Here is a 23,794-nt window from a genome sequence, read left to right on the forward strand (position 1 = left end):
ACGTTTGTTTCCCAAAGACAACATCTGGCTATGACGCTGAGCATGCGCACTCTTTGGTCAACCATGGCGAGGCCTGTTCTGAGTGGAACCTGTTCTGTTAAACCACCGTATGTTCTTGGCCAATGTGCTGCAGCTCAGTTTCAGGGTCTTAGCAATCTTCTTATAGCCTAGGCCACCTTTATGTAGAGCAAAAAAATTTTTGGGAAGATCCTCAGAGTTCTTTGCCATGAGGTATCATGTTGCACTTCCAGTGACCAGTAAGAGACCGATGACACAAAATTTAACACACCTGCTCCCCATTCACACCTGAGACCTTGTAAAACGAATGATTCACATGACACCGGGGAGGGGAAAATGTCTAATTGGGCCCAATTTGGACATTATCACTTAGGGGTGTACTCACTTTGTTACCAGCGAATTAGACATTAATGGCTGTGTCCAGAGTTATTTTCAGGGGGCAGCAAATTTACACTGTTATACAAGCTGTACACTCTCAGTACTTTACATTATAGCAAAGTGTCATTTCTCCAGTGTTCTCACATGAAAAGATTAAATAAAATAATTGACAAAAATGTGAAGGGTGTACTCACTTCTGAGAGAAAAAAAAAATAAAAAAAATTATATATATATACACACACACATACACACACACACAATTTATATATTTAAACACATACATACACACACTAGAAAAAAAAATCCAAAATTTTGCTATGTTACAGCCTTATTCCAAAATGGATCAAATTAATTTCTTTTCCTCAAAATTTTACAAAATACTCCATAATGACAAAATGAAAGAAGATAGTTTGAAATCTTTGCAAATTTATATATAAAAAAAAAATACTTATGTACATGTATTCACAGCCTTTACTTAATACTTTGTTGAAGCACCTTTGGCACCAATTACAACCTCGTCTTTTTAAATGATGCTACAAGCTTGGCACATCTATTTTTGGGCAGTTTCTTCCCTTCTTTGCAGGATCTCTCAAGCTGCATCAGGTTGGATGGAGAGCGTCGGTGCACAGCCATTTTTCGATCTTTCCAGGTATGTTCAATCAGGTTCAAGTCTGGGCCACTCAAGGACATTCACAGAGTTGTCCCGTAGCCACTCCTTTCTGAGGTCAAGATCGCTGTGGAGCAGATTTTCATCAAGTATGTCTCTGTACATTGTTGTATTCATCTCTCTCTCTATCCTGACTACTCTCCCAGTTTCTGCTGCTGAAAAAAATCCCCACAGCATGATTCTGCCACCACCATGCTTCACTGTAGGGATGGCATTAGACCGGTGATGAGCGGTGCCTGGTTTCCTTCCGACATGCTACATGCTATTCACGCCAAAAGCGTTCAATCACTGGTTCATCAAACCAGAGAATTTTGCTTCCCATGGTCTGGGAGTCTTTCAGGTGCCCTTTGGCAAAGGCTGTGAATACTTATGAACATGTCATTTTTTTTATATATTTTTAATAAATTTGCAAATATTTCAAAACAAACTCCTTTCAAGTTGTCATTCTGGGGTATTGTTTGTAGAATTTCAAGGAAAATAATGAATTTAATCTATTTTGGAATTAAGCTGCAACATAAAATGTGGAAAAAGTAAAGTGTTGTGAAAACGTTTGTGTGTGTGTGTATATACATACACACACTATATATATATATATATTCATACACACACACTTACAATACTTTGGTGTGTGTATAGATATCTATACACACACACACACACATACATACATACATATCCACCCCCAATAGCCATAACGTTATGATCACCCACCTAATATTCAGTAGACACCCCCCCCCCCCCCCTTTACCACCAAAACTGCCCTGACCCATCAAGACATGGACACCAAGACCACTGTAGGTATGCTGTGGTATCTGGCCATATCAAGCCATCAGTAGCAGATTTTTTAAGTCCTTTAAGTTGTAAGGTGGTGCCTCCATGGATCCGACTTGTTTTCCAGCACATCCCACAGATGGTCGATGGATTGACATCTGTGGATACAGAGGCCAAGTCAACAGTTCAAACTTGTCGTTGTGGGTATGGGCACCCTGAGAAAAAATTGCCTAGGGCAATGTCCTAGATAGTCCATGTGATGGAGGGCAACCTTCTAGAAGTTGATCACCCATCAAGAAGTTTTAGAGACCAGGATGTTCTTTTGAGTGTTGGAAGACAAGAGTGTGGCTGAGGAGTCTTTCAGAAGAAAATATAGGTATCCGGTGACATGGATACCCTGAGATCTTAGCAGGGCAATGAGCAGAGCAAACACCGCCATGAAGTCCTTTTAGTGGAGAGGAGAACCCGAATGGAAGGGTGACAAAAAGTGTTGGTCTCTCGCAACAAAGCCTTGGAAGGATTGCGACTATATGGTCGGGATCCACCCACATGCCTGGACTGGCACGCAGCTCAGCGAGGCGCTGAGAGCCTGAAGCGGTTGCTTCTGTACCATCCACATCCCTTCAGTAAACAAGGGGAGGGGCAGAGAGCTGCTGATTGAAAGTCACCAGCTCTCTGCTCAGAGAGAACCGATTGATCGGTGGTGTTAGGTCGCTCGATTCTCAGTCTTAGAGGTGCAGGGGGACAGATGCAGCACTGGACTGATGCTGCATCTGCCCAAGTATGATTCTTAAATAAAAAGAAAACCCCTCTTTGAAAAGCACACTATGAGATAGGGTATACTAGAGCAAATAAAAAATATATTGGACAGTTATTGATATGTCATCTACTAGTTTCTAACTTTTTTATGAAAAAATAAATAAAAATCGGATTGATTTCTCCAGTCTATTATATCTTTGGATGATGGAACACTGATTCTACCTGGGACCTTCTTATGGGGTAAGCTAAAGTGGGGCTTTTAATCACCTCAAAAAGAAACACCAGGCAGATCAGGGTGCTGGTAATCAGACAACAGTTAAATATGAAATGGGATAAAAATGTGAAACATTAGAAAGCTGACAGAAAAAAAGCCTTGCTGATCATTTCCGGGTGGTGCACATATTGTCTAAACTACATTTAGTAAGAATCAAAAGGAATAATCATATATTTTTGGTTTTAACAATATAAGACACACTTTTTGTTTCATTAGTTAGGTAAACTCTTAATCAGCCTCTCCAAAATGTTATAAAATCCCCCCCCCCCCCCCACCTCTTTTAAAGCTCTATTCATGTTGCTACATTAGGCAAAGCATTTTTTTTTATGCAAAGCACTATTATGTATACATATTAAATCTCGGAACTTTGCCGGTTCTTCCTCCTGTTCTGAAATCCTGCTGCCAAGCATTGCCTTGCAGGGTGCTTCTGTCAGTGAACAGGTTAATGTCACACGTTGTAGGTGGGAAGGGAAAAAAAAAATAAAAAATAACACGAAGAACGTCCCCCGGAGGAGCCAACCGCGACTAGTATATTTTCATGCATCTCCTGCTTTGACAGATGAAAAATGTCAACTGTCCTGTTTTTATTTTGAAGCTTTATGCACTATTCATCTGCTTCATTAGTGTATCTTCCCGACTTCTCTCTGACAGCTGCTCTCTCCCTCCATCTCTCCCCACCCTCCCTTCTCTCCACCTCACCCCCCTCTTATTTCTCCTCTCGGCAGCTGAATTTTTCAGGCTAATTTGATCTTGCACACTGAGCCGATCTTGGGGAATGATTGACTTGCTCTCCTGACCTCGCGGCCTGATTAGTATTCCTGGGGTGTCTTGGAAGGACAGGATCCCACTGTCTGTCTTTAAAGCTGGTGGCAGTCTTTCTCCCTCTCTTTTGCTTTCTCTCTGCATGCTGTGTTGAAAAGCCACCAACTTACAACCTTGTCAGAAATCCAGTTGCTGAGCTTAACAATAAGACAAAGAAAAAATAGCATGTAATACCTATTTTTGCATGTTAAGGTCTGTGTACTGAAAGCGATGCTTCCTCATATTAATTGAGCTTACCCCTTTTGCATATCAATTAAAAATGAAAAATAAAATTATATGGGGCTCGATTTATCTATAAAGAAGTCTATTTGTAATTTCCATTCAGATAACCTTATCCTCATTAATTCCATTCTTGCATGAATTAAAAGTAAAACCTCTTTTAATCATATCTGAAGGTATAGCATAATTTTCCTGAGTGCAAGCACAATTTTCCAAATTGTGACTTTTTGTACAGTGGTAGTCTTGAATTATTAATACAAGAAATAAAAGATCTCACAAAATGTTGTAATCTAAGAAAAACAATCAACCAACCACCATGAAACTCTAATGCAAGAACAGGCAATTAACAAAGATTAAAGTAGGATTTAAAAGCGAAAGCACTCTGGCACATAGGCCAATTATTGAACAATCAAGGTGCCTTGTTGCAGAAGGAAGTAAATTGTGTGTGAGCAGAAATACTTCCCTGGTTTGGACTCCATTATTTTATCTGCATTTTCACAAGCATATGATGCCATTCTAGGCTTGGAACTACTGCAGGCAGATGAGTAACACGTTTGTAGAACACATCGCTTCTACTCACTTGAAAAAGGTAAGTTTTCTGGAATCCAAATACCTCTAATAAAGCAGGATCCTGTTTAAAATAATCAGCTTTTGAAATCATGCAATCAATTACTACTTTAACTACAGGTAGCTTATCTGCAAAGGAGTATCACAACTTTCAGAGTGCTCAAACTATGCATCTACCCAGACTCCAGAAAAAAACATGTCTAGATAGCACAGCTACATGTGTCATGTAGTAAAACTCCCACTGTATCACAGAAACAGAAAACGGACAACAAAAAAGACCAAGTGGTCCATTGAGTCTGCCCCATTGTTCTTTTTATGTTTTTTTTCGTTCGAGTACCTATATTTGTTCCAAGCCTGTTTGAATTCACTTACAGTTCACTGACTCGCTGCCTCTGCTGGAAGTCTTTTCCAAGCATTGACTACTCTTTTGGTAAAAATACTAAGATTAGTATTGAACTTCCCTCCTGCTAGTTTGAGGTCATGTCCCCACAAGTTCTTCATCTTTGCTACATACTGAAAATACTAACCTCCTGAACCTTATTCAACCTCTTGATGTAGAGGTTTTAATCACATCTCCCCTTTTCGTTTCTCTTGTTGTAAATCTAATAGTATGCTAAGGAACAATTGGTACACAAGATCATCTTTTGTGCGTCTATCTGGTAATAAGAGATAAGGTATTGTTTGCAAACCATGCGTGAATTTATGTGGTTGACCTAAGCGGGTATGGTCCGCACCAAGTACAGACTCTCCAGGGGGTGATGTGGCCACCACTGCATGGTGCTGCAATGCCTATGATATTAGCACTGCAGCACAGTTTCTGACCACCTGACAGCAGCAGTTCAGTGGGAGGCTCCTGCTCCCATCACATGATACAACCAAGAGGTAGACTTCCTCTCACTCTGAACTGCATTTTGTGAGTAAAAATTGTTAGTTGCGGGGTGGGGAATCTAGGTTTCCAAAGGGGAGCCATATACTGGAAGGAGGATCTGAGGGTTGTAGAGGCATCTGTGCTGGGGGGGGGGGGGGGGGGGATATTGTGCTGTTGGTGGAGATTTGTACTGTACATGATACAGTTGTGCTCTTAAGTTTACATACCCTGGCAGAAATGTAAGATTTATTGACCATTTTTCAAAGAATATGAATGATGGCACAAGAACATTTTTCACTCATGGTTAGTGTTTGGCTAAAGCCATTTATTATCAACTGTGTTTACTCTTTTTAAATCATGATGGCAACAAACTACCCAAATGACCCTGAACAAATGTTTACATACCCTGATTTTGGTCTGATAACATGCATACAAGTTGACACAAAGGGGTTTGAATGACTATTAAAAGATAACCATCCTCACATATGATTCGTTTTTAGTGTGTGTGTGTGTGTGTGTGTGTGTGTGTGTGTGTGTGTGTGTGTGTGTGAGAGAGAGAGAGAGTAAAAGGTTAGAGTTTCGACAGCTGACAGACGCTTGCATCTTTCATCCAGTGCTGCACTGTTTCTGGATTCATGGGGAAAGCAAAAGAATTGCCAAAGGATCTGCAGGAAAAGGTAGTTGAACTGTATAAAACAGGAAAGGGATATAAAGAGATATCCAAGGAATTGATTATACCAATCAGCAGTGTTCACTCTAATCAAGAAGTGGAAAATGAGGGGTTCTGTTGAAACTAAACTACGGTCAAGTAGACCAGCTAAAATTTCAGCCACAATTGTCAGGAAAATTGTTTGAGGATGCAAAGAAAAACACAAAAAAAACTTCAGATTAAATACAGGACTCTAAAAACATGCAGTGTGGCTGTTTCAAGATGCATAATAAAGAGGCACTTGAAGAAAGATGAGCTGCATGGTTAAGTTGCCAGAAGAAACGCATTACTACTACATAAATGCCACAAAGTATCCCGCTTACAATACGCCAAACACAGAGACAAGCCTCAACCCTTCATTGGTCATTTGGAGCGATGGGAGCAAAATCGTGCTTTTTGGCCACAACCATAAACACTACATTTGGAGAGGAGTCCACAAGGCCTATGATCAAAGGTACACCATTCCTACTGTGAAACACGGGAGGTGGATCGCTGATGTTTTGGGGATGTGTGAGCTAAAAAGGCACATGAAATTTGGTAAAAATTTAAGGCAAGCACTCCAGACTGGATTATTTGTTTTGTTCCCCGATTCTTATGGCAAACTCCACTGTCGCGACCATTCACCCCTGCCCTTGGTCTGACCATCAGATGGTATCCCTAGACCTGACCCATATGGGCCTTAAGCCCTCCGTGCCGGGTTGGAGATTAAATGAAGCACTCCTGTCGGACCCGATCTTGGTAGCCCAAATATCCTCCCACATTTCCGAATATTTCGCTAACGATACGAATGATGTATCCCCCTAAATTTTATGGGTTGCCCACAAGGTGGTAGTTAGGGGGCAACTAGAGGCGGAGAAAAATAGGCAGAGACTGACTGATATCAACAGACTCACAGTTGAACAGTTGCCCCTGTTGAAGACATTCTTTGTCGAAACGCGTCGGCTTGCATCTAGCACCCCACATTGCTTTTACCATTTCTTCCGTTTTGTGATCACTTGTCATAACTCATGTCTTTTTTTATGACTTTTTAAATAAATACCGCATGGTAATTTTTTTGACCTGCACCATTTGGAGCTTTCTTTTTTCTTCATTACCATTCTTATGAAATCTCTTCTACATCCGGGGTCCGAAATCTAAATGGGCCATACCTGATCCGGACAACTTGAGGGACTTCCTGAGAGACGCCCGCCACGGCTGTTCCACCATTTGGAGCCTTCTGGGAATCCGGTTTGACTACTTCTAATCCACCATCTGGTCTCATGTGTAGACCTCAAGCGTTTTTGACTCAACTGTCGTAAGACTGGCGAGTCCACCACATCTGGTAAGAGTATTCCATCTACTTTCTAGATTACTTCAGACAAGCTGATACATCTGGCTACACCTGTTCAGTGAAACGTCTATTTCATCTGAAGAATATTTCTCACCACATTTCACGTGTATTAGTCACATTATAGAGGACTTTATTCCCTGTTTTTCAGTATTCATGATTGTCTATACACGGATATCTTCCTTATTGTAGCGCTAATTTAAATAATGATATATTCACAATTTTGTTATTCACAGTTGAACTAGACAGACTATCATTTACACACTCAAGACCACGACCCTACCCTATTACAACAAATCAACTCGCACAGACTTGAGCTGGACAAGATCCTGTCTGATAGAACTGAGAAGACTTTACGTTGGTCTAAGGCCAGATTTCAGTTACACAGCAACTCTGCCTCGACCATGTTTGCTAAGAAGCTAAACCAATCTATCCAATCCCCACATACATATAAGGCTGCGAAATGCCAATGGCATGGTCGTTTCCCACCCTTCCGATATACTTAAAATTTTTTCCAAATTTTATACAGACCTCCTCTCCCCTCCAGCCTCCCCCCCAGACCCGGTGCTTCGGACTTGGCTGGAGGACTTACCGCTCCCTAGCTTGTCGCCAGAACAAATTCAGGACCTAAATGCCCCTTGCTCCGATCACAAAATAATTAAAGTTATAAAATCCATTAAACCTTCCAAAACCCCTGGGCCGGATGGATTTTCGGCTCAATACTATAAAAAATTTCAGGCCTCCTCAACACCATCCCTCAGGACAATGTATGACCATGTCCTCGGGGGAAATACTTTCCCTGAGGACATGCTGCTAGTGAACATGTCCCTGATCCCCAAACCGAATAAGGATCACACCCTCCCGCAGAACTACAGGCCAACTTCGGTTATTAACACAGACCTTAAGATCTTTGGCCGTATTCTGGCCGACAGGCTCTCTAAAATGATCACCTCCCTTATCTCCCCGGATCAGACGGGGTTTATCCCGACCAGGCAGATCACGGATAATATCAGACTCACCTCTAATGTCATACAGGATGCTGACCTATTTTCCCGAAAAGTTTTGCTTTTGAGCCTCGATATTCATAAGGCGTTCGACAGCGTGCTGTGGTCATATCTTTTATTGGCTCTCGAGAAATTTGGCTTTTCAGGAGCCTTCGTTCACGGTTTCAGGGCACTATATATCCACCCGCGCACTCGGCTCAAGCTTCTGGGCTGCAACTCTGACTATTTTACTCTAGGACGGGGACCAGGCAGGGGTGCCCATTGTCACCCTTGCTATTTGCCCTGGCCATTGAGCCCCTGTCCAGGGCAATTAATCTGAACCCCAACATTTGGGGCTATTCTAAGGGCGATCAAGAATTTAAACTAAGCATGTTTGCGGACGATGTGCTCCTGTTTTTGTCGGATCCTATAGTCTCCATACCTAACCTTATTTCCATCCTACATGATTTCCATGGTCTGTCTGGTCTGGGTGTCAACCTCTCTAAGTGTTCGGCCCTCCCGATTAACTTCCCCCAACAGACCGCTGCAACGATTCAAGCTAATTTTGGTTTTCCTATGGATGGCCGGACTGTCATAGTGGCATGTGCTCTGTGTGTCACACACTCCTGACTTCTGCCCACTGCGTGTTAAGACTGACCCCTGCACTCACTGCGATACCCATTTCTAACTGCTGTGCTCAGTGCTGTACACATTCCTGTCCTCTGTAGGTCATGCAATCCAGGCCTTTATATTCTCTGCAGTGCCCAATTCTGATCCCTGTACTCCATCCAATATGCACTCCTTAAGTCTATCATCGGTGCAATACATACTCCTAACCCCTTCTTCCTTGTGCATTAAGTACTCCTGGCCTGTGTAGTGCAAGTCATACACTCCTGACATTATCATTCTGTGCATTACGCACTTCTAAGCCTTGCACACTCTGCAATACTCTTTTCTGACTCCTATACTCGGATTGCACACTCCTTACCTCTGTGAAACCCATTTCTGACCTCTGTACTCCACACTCACCATTCAACAGATGAAGCAAAAGTATGAGAGAGAGAGAGAGAGAGAGAGAGAGAGAGAGAGAGAGAGAGAGAGAGAGAGAGAGAGAGAGAGAGAGAGAGAGAGAGAGAGAGAGAGAGAGAGAGAAGAGAGAGAGAGAGAGGAGAGAGAGAGAGAGAGAGAGAGAGAGAGAGAGAGAGAGAGAGAGAGAGAGAGAGAGAGAGAGAGAGAGAGAGAGAGAGAGAGAGAGAGAGAGAGAGAGAGAGAGAGAGAGAGAGGAGAGAGAGAGAGAGAGAGAGAGAGAGAGAGAGAGAGAGAGAGAGAGAGAGGAGAGAGAGAGAGAGAGAGAGAGAGAGAGAGAGAGAGAGAGAGAGAGAGAGAGAGAGAGAGAGGAGAAAGTGATGCCGACACCTGCTGTCCACCGTTCTGTTGACATTCAATGCCTGCTTTTATCTTTTAAAATGTGAGTAGCCAGACAACTTTATCTTATTAAACAATTTATTTATGAAAATACTACACTAAGGTAAGGGGACATCCATCTATTTATCCGACGAAGGGAAAGAAGGAGTGTGCCACTGAATTGCCTGCATGATTTGCACAGCACAATACATGGATCTGCTTTTTGTGTGAATAGCACGACATGGACCCATTGGCACTTAGCACTATTTATTTATCCATACGGATTGCTTACGGACTCAGCACTTTATTTATTTATACAGAGTGTTTTCTCTGATTCATTCCTGAGTGTGATTATTTTAGCTGATCACTTCATATGTGAACCACTTGCTTACTGGGCACTTAAACACCTTTCCTGCCCAGACCAATTTTCATCTTTCGGTGCTCTCACACTTTGAATGACAATTACTCAGTCATGCAACACTGTACCCAAATTAATTTTTAGTCCTTTTTTCCCCACAAATAGAGCTTTCTTTTGGTGGTATTTGATCACCTCTGGGGTTTTTATTTTTTGCGCTATAAATGAAAGAAGACCGAAAATTTTGAAAAAAAAACGCATATTTCTTGGTTTCTGTGACAGAATTATGCAAATTAGTAAAGCGGAGGGCCGGTTATAAAAAAAAAAAAAGTCAGCAGCTGCAAACACTGCAGCTGCTGACTTAATAAACACACTCACCTGTCCAGGGCGCCCGCGATGTCGGCCGCCCGAGGCCGACCCGTCCCTCGGCTCTCGGGTCCCGGCGCCGCCATCCCTTGTAAGGGAAACAGGCAGCAGAGCCTTATGGCTTCACTGCCCGTTTCCTACTGCGCATGTGCGAGTCCCGCAGCTACTGCGCATGCGCGAGTCCCGCAGCGCTTTCTGAATGGGACGCGCTGTGTTCTGGAACACACAGTTCCCAGAACACAGCGCGACTCATTACCCAGAAGACGCCGCGACGAAGAGAGAAGACAGAAGATCTCCGCGGAGGAGGAAGAGGAAGATTAGGATAAAGTGCCTAGCAACAGGCATTTCTGGTAAGTAAAAAAAAAAAAAAAAATTCTCTTTTTTTTTTTTTTTTTTTTTTTTTTGTAATTTTTAACATTTTTTTGTTTTTCAGGGTGGCCCTCCCCTTTAAGTTTTTCTTCATAAAGTTTGGCCACAATTTATACTGCTACATATCTTTGGTAAAAATAACCCAAATTAGTGGATATTATTTGGCCTTTGTGAAAGTTAGAGAGTCTACAAGCTGTGGTGCCAATCATACAAAATTGATCACATCTGATGTACTGGTGGCCTATCTCGTTTCTTGTGACCCGAACAAGTCAGGAAAGTACAAATACCCCCCAAATGACCCCTTTTTGGAAAGTAGACATTCCAAGGTCTTTAGTAAGAGGCATGGTGAGCTTTTTGATGTTGTCATTTTTTTCCCACAATTCTTTGCAAAATTAAGATTTTTCATTTTTTTTCCACAAAATTGTCATTGTAATAGATTATTTCTCTCACATGGCATGTGTATACCACAAATGACACCCCCCAAAAAATTCTGCTACTCCTCCTGAGTATTACAATACCACTTGTGCGGGACTTTCACAGCCTGGCCACATAGAGAGGCCCAACATGCAGGGAGCGCCGTCACATGTTCTAGGAGCATAAATTACACATCTAACTTGTTGACTACCTATTACACTTTTGAAGGCCCTGGAGCACCAGGACAATGACACGTGACACTGATGACAAATGGCACTGATACGTGGCAATGATGACATGTGGCACCAATATGTGGCACTGATGACAGATGGCACATATACGTGGCACTGATGACAGATGGCACATATACGTGGCACTGATGACACGCGGCACTAATACGTGCCACCGATGACAGATGGCACTAATACGTGCCATCGATGGCAGGTGGCACTAATACGTGGCACCGATGACGCGTGACACTGACAACAGATGGCACATGACACTGACAGGTGGCACTGATGACAGACGGCACTAATATGTGGCACTGATGACAGATGGCACTGATGACAGATGGCACTGACGACAGATGGCACTGACGACAGGTGGCACCGGGGACAGATAGCACTAACAGGTGGCACTGGGGCAGGATGGCACTTTTTTTAACTTTTTTTTTACACTTACGGCCGGTGCAGCCATTCATCTCTCCCCTCTCACATGTCTGTGTGAGGAGGGAGAGCGGCGCTGAGAGATGATCTCATATGTTTACATATGCGATCATCTCACATTGGACACGCCGATCGCGATGTAAACGGCCACTGTGATTGGCCTTTTACAGCGATCTGTTTGCCTGTCTCCGGGGGACACGGCAAACACAGAACTTCCCCGATGCGCGCCCGTGGCAGCGCGCATTGCTTAAGTAAACAGGACGTCCAGGGATGGCCTCTCGGACGAAAGCGCCTGCTCTAAGGCCGTCATTCGGCTATAGGGCGGGCGGGAAGAGGTTAATCAATATCTCAATGAACACCAGAACAATTTCCAAAATGTTGACAGAACTGAGTTTTATAGAACAGACTTTGAAGAAGGGAGAGTTCCTGAATAGCAAAAGCTTGCTAATTGAAGTGAGGGTCTGGATTTGGTAACATTCTCCCCACTGCTGGATCATCCTACATTGTGATTGTTGACAACAATTTTTTATGAGTATTTTTGTGAGTATGTTTTGGTAATGCACTAGGAATTTGTGTCCACCTGTTTATTATAACAGTTCTCTGTTGAGATTGCCCAATCTGAGGCGGCCAGCATTGGCAGAGTGTGGGTTTTGCATTATAGCCCATTTTTGTGATTCTGTTCTTCTGCAGCTGTTTTATGAACATACTAAAATTCAAAGTGAAATTAATTGGACTGGGGTGTTGCTGCTGTATGTAAGCCAAGCTAACTGTAAAAAAAAAGAAAAAAATCCTCAGACAAATATACACTGCCAGTGTACACTGAAAATCACACTGTTCTATAATGCCACATACAGCTTTAAGGCAAAAGCCACATGAAAAAACCCTCTCCTGGCTGCATGTTTTTTTGCTTTTTTTTATTATTGGTTCATGTCCTCCATGTCAGTGCCCAGCATCCCATGTCTTGACAGTAGTTCAACTATAAGCCCTAAAATAAAACTAACAACAAGATTATAGTCTTGGGATTGCCTCAGAGTTCAAATTTTGAGAATGATTCTCAGAACCCTTGGCTGCTCAAACCTGGGCAGGTTTACCAATCAATACTTTAAAATTCCTGTGCACTAAACGAAAACTAAACCGTCAAACAATGTCAAAATCTGTGAACCACAAAACTCTTCTTTGCTATGTAACAGACAGGAGGATGAGGGTTGTTTGTAAACCAAATCTTTGGATTAGCCTACTGTAACAATGTTGTTTCTCCAGACACACAGTTTAGCGAGTAAGAGTCATCACCCTAAAAACAGGAACGGTGTTACTTTTAAGGTCTCCAGTTGAAACTAAAAAGAAGTCATAAAAAAGAAAAACTAGTGGGACTATTACATCTAAGGACTGGTAAGCTTCAATATATTACATTTATAGGTAAGGGTTTAGACGTAGGGGTGTTCAACAGGGTGTGTAGGATGTACCTGGGCACACCCTAATCACACCATGCAGTGCAGATTCCCCCTGCTGCCCACCCCCTCCTGTGCTGCTGACTTGCCTCCTCTCCAGGCGTTTTAGGATTTGCGAGCAGAGGGAAGGGCCCGGTAATTATATCATTTACTGGCCCCTTCCTTTTCTGAATGAACACAGCAAGTGATTGGTACCAATCACTCTCGGTGTTCGTTTATAACTGAAGCATAGTAAACTGTGCTCACTATGCATCCGTTTGTGAATGAACAGGAAGCCGTTCAACACAGAGAATGTCCCAGTCATTTACTGTCCACTCCAGTAGCTGAGGCTGCAGGGAAGGGAAATAAAATGTGATTGAGAATTCCACTGCCCTACTGACACTGTCCACTACACCACTGACATCTACTGCTCTACTGGCACATTCCACTACTCTACTGGCACATTCCACTACCCTACTGACACTGTCCATAGTTTAATACATCTGTCTACATTAGAATGTGTGTGTATGTATATATATATATGTGTATATAATATAAAATCACATATACACATACACAGTTGTGCCCATAAGTTTACATACCCTGGTAGAATATACGATTTCCTCCCGACTCTACTGCTGCCTTTTTATTTGCAAAGCGCTTATTTCACTGCTTAAATGGAAGTGTGATTTTATTTTAATAAATTTGTTTATTGTACGGAATTACGCTATTTGGCCCAATCTAGCCCAATACGCTAGTGGGAGTGTGATCTTTCCGGGAGCACTGGCTCCGTGTCCAATTCAGTTTGAACAAGAGTGGAGTCACCATCATTATTAAGAGCTCATCCTTCCTGACCTGAGGATTTCTTATCTGTATAACTGAAAAGCGTATTTGACCCCCAGAGCGTATGCTCGCTGGGGTCATTGGGAGTCGGTAAGCTCACATCTCTCTTCTGTGTGTGGTGGTGTCAGCACCAGGGTGTTTTTGGATCAAACATTCCACGGATTGAATGAATATTTCCATTTCTCCATGTCTGCACCAAGGGCAAGCACAATTATGATCTTCTAGCAAAGGACTTTCCCCTCTTTTTGTTTATAGTTTTTGTTCACAGTTCACTTGGTATTAAGCATTGTTCTAGATGTTTATTATTTTTAAATATAAATGAGTGAGATATTCAGTTACCATTAGTACACTTTCACATTGTATTTACTTTCAGCGCAACACTTTTTATACACATAGTATTTTGTATGACCTCCAAGATTTTTAAGGACAGCACCAAGTCTTCCAGGCATGGAATGAACAAGGTGGCGACAGCTATCTTTTTCCTTTCTTCAAGAACTAGCTCTTTTAGAGCCTGGATGCTGGATGGAGAGTGAGGCTCAATCTGTCTCTTCAGAATTCCCCTTAGGTGTTCGATTGGCTTCAGATCAGGAGATATACTTTCACCCTGTTCTGCTTCAGAACTGCAACAGTGGCCTTAGATGTGTGTTTTCAATCATTGTCGAGTTCAAAAAGTGCACAATGATCAAGGGTATGGAGTGATGGCAGCATCTTCTTTCAATATAGAGCAGTACATCTGGGAATTCATGATACAGTCAATGAAATGCAGCTCCCTAACACTCATGCAGCCCCACAGGACACTGCCACCACCATGTTTCACTGTAGACACCATGCGTTTCTTTGTACTCACCTATACAGTTTTGAAGCCATCAATTCCAATAACATTTATCTTGATCTTCTTACTCCAGAGCACAGAATCCCCATTAGTTGGCTTCTTTTTCAGCATGGGCCCTGGAAAATTCTAGGTGGGTTTTTTGTGCATGGGCTTTAGGAGAGGATTACTTCATGGACGACACCCATGAATGCCATTCCTCTGCAGTGTATGCCGTATTGTGCCATAGGAAAAAATTACCCCAGTTTGGCTTATTACCACTTTAACTGCAGTGAGAGAGGAGAGAGAGTAGAGAGCCCTGAGGTGATGTGAAATTAGGTAGAAATCGGCTAGGACAAATGTTCTTATTTAACAATGGCGATAGTATAAACATAACATAGCTTAACCACATTAAGTATGAAAACTATTCCATAAGGGAGAAGAGATTCACCTAAGTACACTAGCAAAACACTGGTCTCACGGAGCAAGGTAGGGTTATAGGGGTATGCCTAGGAAGGAGGGGTTTGATGTCTAAAAAAAAATTTTCCAGTGTCCAAGACCTAGGCACCTCCTCCCCCATATAGTAAACATCACCCTCCTCATGCTTTTAACCGGCAGCCTCCCCATTGGACCTCAGTTCTTTAAGGTGGATGTAAACCAGATTCATGAAATTTGACCTGGGTACATCTATCTGTAGTGTTTACTTAACTCTCTCCAAAGGCTAAGAACAGTGTCTTTCTGCTTTCTGGTTTTCCTGCTATCAGCATAACTTCTGACAATCTCTCCGACAACCGAGATAAAACCAGCCTTAAAATTGTGTCGAGGATGGTGCATAGAAATAAATTAGCAGCCAGCTGGTCTATTCACAGCACAACTCTGCACATTTCCTCCTTTCTTTGCCTATGGGGAGAGGGGGTATGTGTGCCTTTCCTCCAATCAGCGGTCACAAAATCCACACCCAGTGGTGGAACAGGAAGAGAAAAAATTCTAACAAAATGTGCACTTTCTAAACAGTCTAGAAAGTAGAAGACCGCACATACAGAGCCTTAAAAAAGTATTGATACCCCTTGACATTTTCCACATTTTGTCATGTTACAAACAAAAAATTTTAATATTTTTATTGGGATTTTATGTGATAGACAAACATAAAGTGGCACATAATTGTGAAGTGGAAACGATAAATGGCTTTCAAATTTTTTTTACAAATAAAAAATGGAAAAGTGTGGCATGCATTTCTATTCAGCCCCCGAGTCAATACTCTGAGGAACCACCTTTCACTGCAAATCTTTATGCGGATGTCTATACCAGCTTTGCACATCTAGAGAGTGAAATGTTTGCCCATTCTTTTTTGAAAAATAGCTCAAGCTCTGTCAGATTGGATGGAGAACTTCTGTGAACAACAATTTAAGTCTTGCCACAGATTCTCAATGAGATTTAGGTCTGGACTTTGACTGGGTCATTCTAGCACATGAATATGCTTTGATCTAAAACATTTCATTGTAGCTCTGGCTGTATGTTTAGGGCGTTGCCCTGCTGGAAGCTGACCCTCCGCCCCAGTCTCAATTATTTTTGAAGACTATCAGGTTTTCTTCTAAGATTGTTCCGTATTTGGCTCCATCCATCTTCCCAACAAACTCTGATTGGCTTCCCTGTCCCTGCTGAAGAAAAGCATCCCCACAACAGGATACTGCCACCATGTTTCACAGTGGGGATGGTGGTTTTATGCCACACATCGTTTTGCTTTTAGGCCAAAAAGTTAAATTTTGGTCTCATCTGATCAGAGCACCTTCTTCCACATGTTTTCTGTGTCCCCCCCCACATGGCTTCTCGTAAAATGCAGGACTTATTACTTTCCACAATGGCTTTCTTCTTGCCACTCTTCCATAAAGGGCAGATATGTGGAGTGCATGACTAATAGTTGTCCTGTGGACAGATTCTTCCTAAGATGTGGATCTCTGCAGCTCCTCCAGAGTTACCATGGATCTCTTGGCTGCTTCTCTGATTAATTTTCTCCTTGCCCCCCTTGCCAGTTTAGGTAGATGGCCATGTTTTGGAAGGTTTGCAGTTGTGCCACTCTTTCCATTTTCGGAAGAAGGATTGAACAGTGCTCGGTAATATGTTCAAGGCTTGGGAATTTTTTTCATAACCTCACCCAGCTTTAAACTTCTCTACAACTTTATCCCTGACCTGTCTGGTGTGCTTTGTGGCCTTTATGATGCTGTTGTTCACGAAGGTTCTCCAACAAACCTCTGAGCACTTCATGGAACAGCTGCATTTTTACTGAAATTAAACCACACTCATGTGGACTCTATTTACTAATTAGGTGACTTCTGAAGGCAATTGGTTCCACTAGATTTTAGTGAGGGGTACCAGAGTAAAGGGGATTGAATACAAATACACAACACACTTTTCAGATATTCGTAAAAAATTTGGAAAACCATTTATAATTTTCCTTCCACTGTCCATCACATAATATCCCAATAAATACATTTACATTTTTGGTTGTAACATGACAAAATGTGAAAAATTTCAAGGGGTACGAATACTTTTTCAAGGCACTGTACACAAGTAAAACTTATGTAGGGAGATTTGTCTCATCTCTGTGTATCATCGGAGGCTGTTCACTTCACTGGGTATATCCACTTTAGGAGCACCTCTGTGGAGACAAACAAGCAAAACCATACAGAACAAGGGCACATTTCCCAAACAACCCTTTACTCTTTAAAAATTAACCACTTGCCTACCAGGCCAATTCTGACATCTCTCAGACATGTAAAAATGATATTTTTTTTGCTAGAATATTCCATAGAACCCCCAAGCATTATATATGTTTTTTTTTTTTAGTAGAGACCCTAAGAACAGGGCTCGACAAAGCCCGGGCACCAGGTCGCATTTGCGACTAGAATTAGCAACCTGGCGCAGCACAGCGGGGGGTATCCTGTCTACTTCCCCCCCGGCGTGATCGCGTTGGGCCGCGCTGCCGTCGGCCGGTAATTGAGACCGCGGCTTTGAGGCCTTCTGCGGTCCTATGCTTCCTTCTGTAATCTGGCGCCATCTAGTGGTGGCTGTTGGTATGACAGCCAGCAATGTTAATGGAGCATTCACTGCCCGCCCATCTCCTCACCTTTACTTAGAATAAAAAATATATATAATGTTTAGGAGTTCTAACAACCTAGAGAATAAAATGGTAGTCGTTGCAATACTGTCTGTCACACGGTATTTGTGCAGCGGACTTACAAGCACATTTTTGGGGAAAAAATATTTATTTAATTAAAAAAAATAAAACAGTAAAGTGAGCCCAATTTTTTTTATATTGTGAAAAATAATGTTACCCCGAGTAAATCGATACCCAACATGTCACGCTTCAAAATTGCGTCCGCTCATGGAATGGCGACAAACCTTTTTAGCCTTTTAAAATCTCCATAGGCGACGTTTAAAAAAATTCTACAGGTTGCACGTTTAGGGTTACAGAGGAGGTCTAGGGCTAGAATTATTGCTCTCGCTCTACCGAACGCAGCGATACCTCACGTATGATTTGAACACCGCTTTCCTATGCGGGCGCTACTCACGTTCGCATCTACACGCAAGCTTGGCGGGACAGGGCGCATTTAAAAAAAAATAATTTTCTTATTTTAACTTTTTATTTTTTCACGGTTCTTTAAAAAAATAAAATAAAAAATTGTCACTTTTATTTCTATTACAAGGAATGTAAAAATCCCTTGTAAAAGAAAAAAGCATGACAGGTCCTCTTAAATATGAGATCTGGTGTCAGAGAGACCTCAGATCTCATATTTACACTAAAATGCAATTTAAAAAAAAAATAAAAAAAATTGTCATTTGAAAAAAATAAAATAAATAAAAATGTCCCTCTAAGAGCTATGGGCAATGACTTGCAGACAGGTGGGGGCGTGCTATCTTCCCCTCACTCGTCTCCATGTCAGGCCAGGGACAGGTCCGGATTGCCGTTACCGACCTGGCTCCTAACTTTTTTAGCTGGCTCCTAGATTCCAAGCAAATTTGTCAAGCCCTGCCCTAGAAGAATAAAATAGCAGTTGCTGCAACTATTTAGCACGCATGGCATTTGCGCAGCAATTTTTCAAAAGCGTTTATGGAAAAATAATGTCACGCATAAGAAAACAAATTAACAGTTTCCCGACTTCCTCACACCGATATATGTCGGCAGAAGGGCACATACAGGTAAAATCACATACCCGTACGTTGCCCTTTAAGAGGCGGTGGGGGCGTACTTGCGGGAAGCTCTGCGAGTCCAGTCGCGGTTCCCGCGGACTCGATTGCCCCGGGGATACCTGCGATCGCCTCACGGAGAGGAAGAACGGGGCGATGGCGATGTAAACATCTCCCCATTCTGCCTAGCAACAAGTGACACTGATCTCTGCTCCCTGTGATTGGAGAAGAGATCAGTGATCTGTAAAACACAGCTGACAAGCCCCCCACAGTTAGCAACACGGCCTTAGGACACACTTAACCCCTACACTGCCACCTATTGGTTAACCCCTTCACTTCCAGTGTCATTTACACAGGAATCGGTGCATTTGTATAGCACCGATTGCTGTATAAAATGACAATGCTCCCAAAAACGTGTCAAAAATGTCTGATATGTCCACCATAATGTCGCAGTCACGATAAAAATTGCTGATCGCGCCATTTAAAAAAATAAATAAATAAAAATGCCAAAAAACTATCCCCTATTTTGTAAACGCAATAACTTTTGCGCAAACCAATCAATTGCTTATTGCGATTTTTTTTTTTACCAAAAATATGTAGAATATATATCGGCTTAAACTAAAAGAAAAAAAACATTTTTTAGATATTTTTGGGGGATATTTATTAAAGCAAAAAGAAAAAGAATTTCAAAATTGTCGCACAAAAAAAAAAAACGCAGGGGTGATCAAATACCACCAAAAGAAAGCTCTATTTGTGGGGAAAAAAAGGTGGTCAATTTTGTTAGGGTACAACGTCGCATGATCACGCAATTGTCAGTTAAAGAAGTAAACCCTAATGGGTTTACTTCCTCTTTCATTCCCTGCAAAGGTAAAGCATAATGGACTGCTATGTCCCCTGTAGTCCGGCGCATCCATCTTCTCGGTGGGTCTCGCTGCTCCGCAGCTGTCATTCGGCAAAGCCGCGATGACGTCACTCCCGAGCATACGCACGGGAGCCGCCACTCGCAGCATATTGCCGTTGACCGCGGCGTGCTCGGTGCGCCTGCGCGCCGCTGTCCACGGCGCATGCACTGTAGACAGCGGTGCCTGTCTTTCGGCAAATATCTCCTAAACCGTGTAGGTTTAGGAGATATTTCTTGGACCTACAGGTAAGCCTTAATTCTAGGCTTACCTGTAGGTCAAAGTGTGTTGTAAGGGTTTACAACCACTTTAAAGCAACGCAGTGCCTAATCGCAAAAAGTGCTCTGGTCAGGAAGGGGGTAAATTCTTCTGGGGCTGAAGTGGTTAAGTTAGCCCAATTTTTTTGCACAATGTGAAAGATATTACGCCATGTAAATAGATAACATGTCACGCTTCAAAATTGCATACGCTCGTGGAATGGCGTCAAACTTTGGTACTTATTACAGGTTACATGCTTTGAGTTACAGAGGAGGTCTTGGGCTAGAATTATTGCTCTCATTCCAATATTCGTGGCGATACCTCACGTGTGTTTTGAACACCATTTACATATGTGGTACGATTTTCGTACGCGTTCACTTCTACGGGCGAGCATGCGGGGGACAGGAGCGCTTTAAATTTTTATTGTTGAATTTTACTTTTCTAGTTTTAAGCTTTTTTATTTTATCACTTTTATTCCCATTACAAGGAATGTAAACATCCCTTGTAATAGGAATCATGCGTGACAGGTCCTCTTTTCAGTGAGCTCTCCGGTCAATAAGTCCCTAGATCTTACCTCTAGGCTGGGAATCTTTAAATGCAGAGGCCAGGCATGACGTCATAACATTGAGCCTGGACCATCTGGCCCGCTGGAAATCTCTAGCCAGCATCCGGCTGGATATACCCGCCTATGGTGATGGTGTGTTTTACAGACATGTATTCTAAAGTCATAATTGCTAATATTGTGAAGGTTTGATATTTTACTAGGGCTGCAGCTAATGATTATTTTCATAATCAGTTGGTGGATTATTGCTTTCATTGAAATCGGATTAAAACCTCAAAAAAAATAAAATAATTGACATGCAATGTAGTTAATACATAAAGTTAAAAAACAAAAAAATACTCTTGAATATCTATATGCAGTGGTAAAATAAATAACCACCTACATGGTTAGGAAACAAAATGTCGAATCCATGCTCAGAGCAGAAGAGGTATATACTTTCAGAGATTGATCATAGCAGGTACATATCAGACTTAAAAAGCAAAATTTTTATTGAAAGGAAAGAAAAAAAAAACCTACCTAAAACTCTGTTTTGCAGATTTTCAGACAGGACTGTAATATAATATTAAAGAAGAGCTCGCTGCAGAAGTAGGGGAATCGCCCGCGCAGCGACGCGATCCCGATGCGCTAGGGTCACCTGGACACGACACATCTCGGATCAGCAGGAGGGCTCTGCGATTGGCCCTCCTAATCACTTGACGGCCGTGTCCAATCACGGCCGTCATGTGATGTAAACAAGCAGCCGGTTGCTAGGCAATCGGCTCTCCTCTCCTCACACGGAAGTCTTCGCTGAGAGCGGAACGCTGCAGCCGGCTGGTGATCAGTGAGTATGAGCTGTTTTTTTTTAGAGCTTTTTACTCACTGATCACCAGTCTAGTGTAAACATAATGTCCCCCACATATTTCCCAATGATTATCTGCACACACATGTCCGTGATCGCCTGCACACATCTGTACATGATCATTTGCGTACATATGTCTGATCACACAAACCAATTATTATACACTTAACCAAATTTTTTTTTACCAAAGATATGTAGCATCATACATTTTGGCTTATATTTATGACAAAATTCGATTTTATTGGATTTCTTTTAAAATAGAAGAATTTTTTTTTTTTTTCAAAATTTCCGCTCTTTTTTCGCTTATATTGCAAAAAATAAAAAACGGAGTCGTGAATAAATACCACCAAAATAAAGCTGTATTTGTGCAAACAAAATGATACAAATTTCATTTGGGTACAGCGTAGCATGACCGCGCAATTGTCATTGAAATTGCGAGAGCGATGAAATCTGAAAATTGGGCTGGGAAGGAAGGGGGCGAAAGTGCCCTGTATTGTAGTGGTTAAGCACTTCAATACTGGACACTTTTACCTCCTTCCTGCCCAGACACATTTTCAGCTTTCAGTGCTGGCACACTTTGAATGAGAATTACGCAGTTATGCAACACTGTACCCAAATTAAATTTTTATCATTTGTTTCCACACAAATAGACCTTTCCTCCAGTGGTATTTAATCCCCATTGAGTTTTGTTTTTTGCTAAATAAATGAAAAGCCTTTTTCTTTGTTTCTGTTATAACATTTTGCTAATTAATCTATATTCATAAATTTAAGCCAAAATGTATACTGCTACATTGCTTTGGTGAAAAGAACTCTAATCAGTGTATATTATTTAGACTGTGTGAAAGTTAGAGAGTCCATAAACTAGGATATATAGATATATATAGATATATATATATATATATATATATATATATATATATCTATATATATATCTATATATATATATATAAATATATATCTATATATATATTTGATCAATTGTGAAGCAGACAGTTCAATGTAGAGGCATAGCGAGTTTTTTGAAGTTGTAATTTTTTTGTCGCAATTTTTTCACAAATTAGGAAAGTCTATATATTTTTCTTAAAATGCTTTACATACTGCCACCAGTGCAGTATAAAGTCAATATATAACTGATGTGGCGGTGATCAGGGACACTAACTGGGGACAAAAAGTAAAAGGTCTTCAATTGTTATCCGATTCTGATACATTTTTTTTTTTTAGTAACACTACTCTGGAGAGGTGATCAGAATATATATATTTTTTTTAACACACTGCTTATAATTGAACTTCAGTTATAAGCAACCATTTTACTTAACTAAAACTATTCAGGGCTTACTATTGTGATTAGCCGTCCTGTCTGTGCCATGTGATCACTATGACTAATCAGAGAGCTTACTACAATAGTATACAATGAAGTATACAATGAAAGGCGTAAATGAACGCCTTTTATTGTGTACAAATGTCATGCGATTGGCTACAGTGATCACATGGTAGCGGTGGCGGGCTGATAAAGTGATCTTTCCTTGGCTGTGTCCGGTGACACAGTGGGCGACGCAATGCAATTTTTAAATTCATGAACATCTAACGCGCACAGGCATAGTCAAGTACTTTCTTTCAAAAAGATTAACTTGTACTTGAATTTTCAGAAAGCCAAATCTGTAAACCAGTAAATACAGCAGAACACCACTTTCTGCTGCACACAACAGATAATAAATTACCTCATACAACAGACATCCTAATGACCAAATATCAGATTTGAAGTTGTATCCGTTTTCATGTATCCTTTCTGGTGACATGTAATAGGGGGTACCAACTGTAAACAAGGGAAAAAAAATAAAATCACTGAGCAAACTATTGTTCTTAAAGGGTGATGTAAGCAAGTTTGATACATTTTAGCTATAGAAAATCTGTTGCTGGCTTACATCCATCTGAACCACTTCCAACTTTAAAACGTTTGCATCCTGCTGCATTACAATATGCAATTCCACAAGAGATGATTCAACACTGTGTCCAAAAATCAAGTGGTTTATTAGAAATCA

At 41.5% G+C, this 23,794-nt stretch overlaps 1 protein-coding gene across 2 annotated transcripts in view; it reads right to left on the reverse strand.

The window, feature by feature from the left end:
* The window catches only part of NEK7 (NIMA related kinase 7), a 227,893-nt gene that overhangs the window by 53,260 nt on the left and 150,839 nt on the right, over window positions 1-23,794 (reverse strand). For both annotated transcript variants that reach the window (XM_077452743.1, XM_077452742.1), the window contains one exon: window positions 23,474-23,568. In XM_077452743.1, the coding sequence (XP_077308869.1) occupies window positions 23,474-23,568 (95 nt within the window). The remainder of the gene's footprint in view (window positions 1-23,473; window positions 23,569-23,794) is intronic.

The sequence above is a fragment of the Lithobates pipiens genome, unplaced genomic scaffold, assembly GCF_037356315.1.
Source record: "Lithobates pipiens isolate NorthernLeopardFrog02 unplaced genomic scaffold, aLitPip1_a1.2 Scaffold_23, whole genome shotgun sequence".
NCBI lineage: Eukaryota > Metazoa > Chordata > Amphibia > Anura > Ranidae > Lithobates > Lithobates pipiens.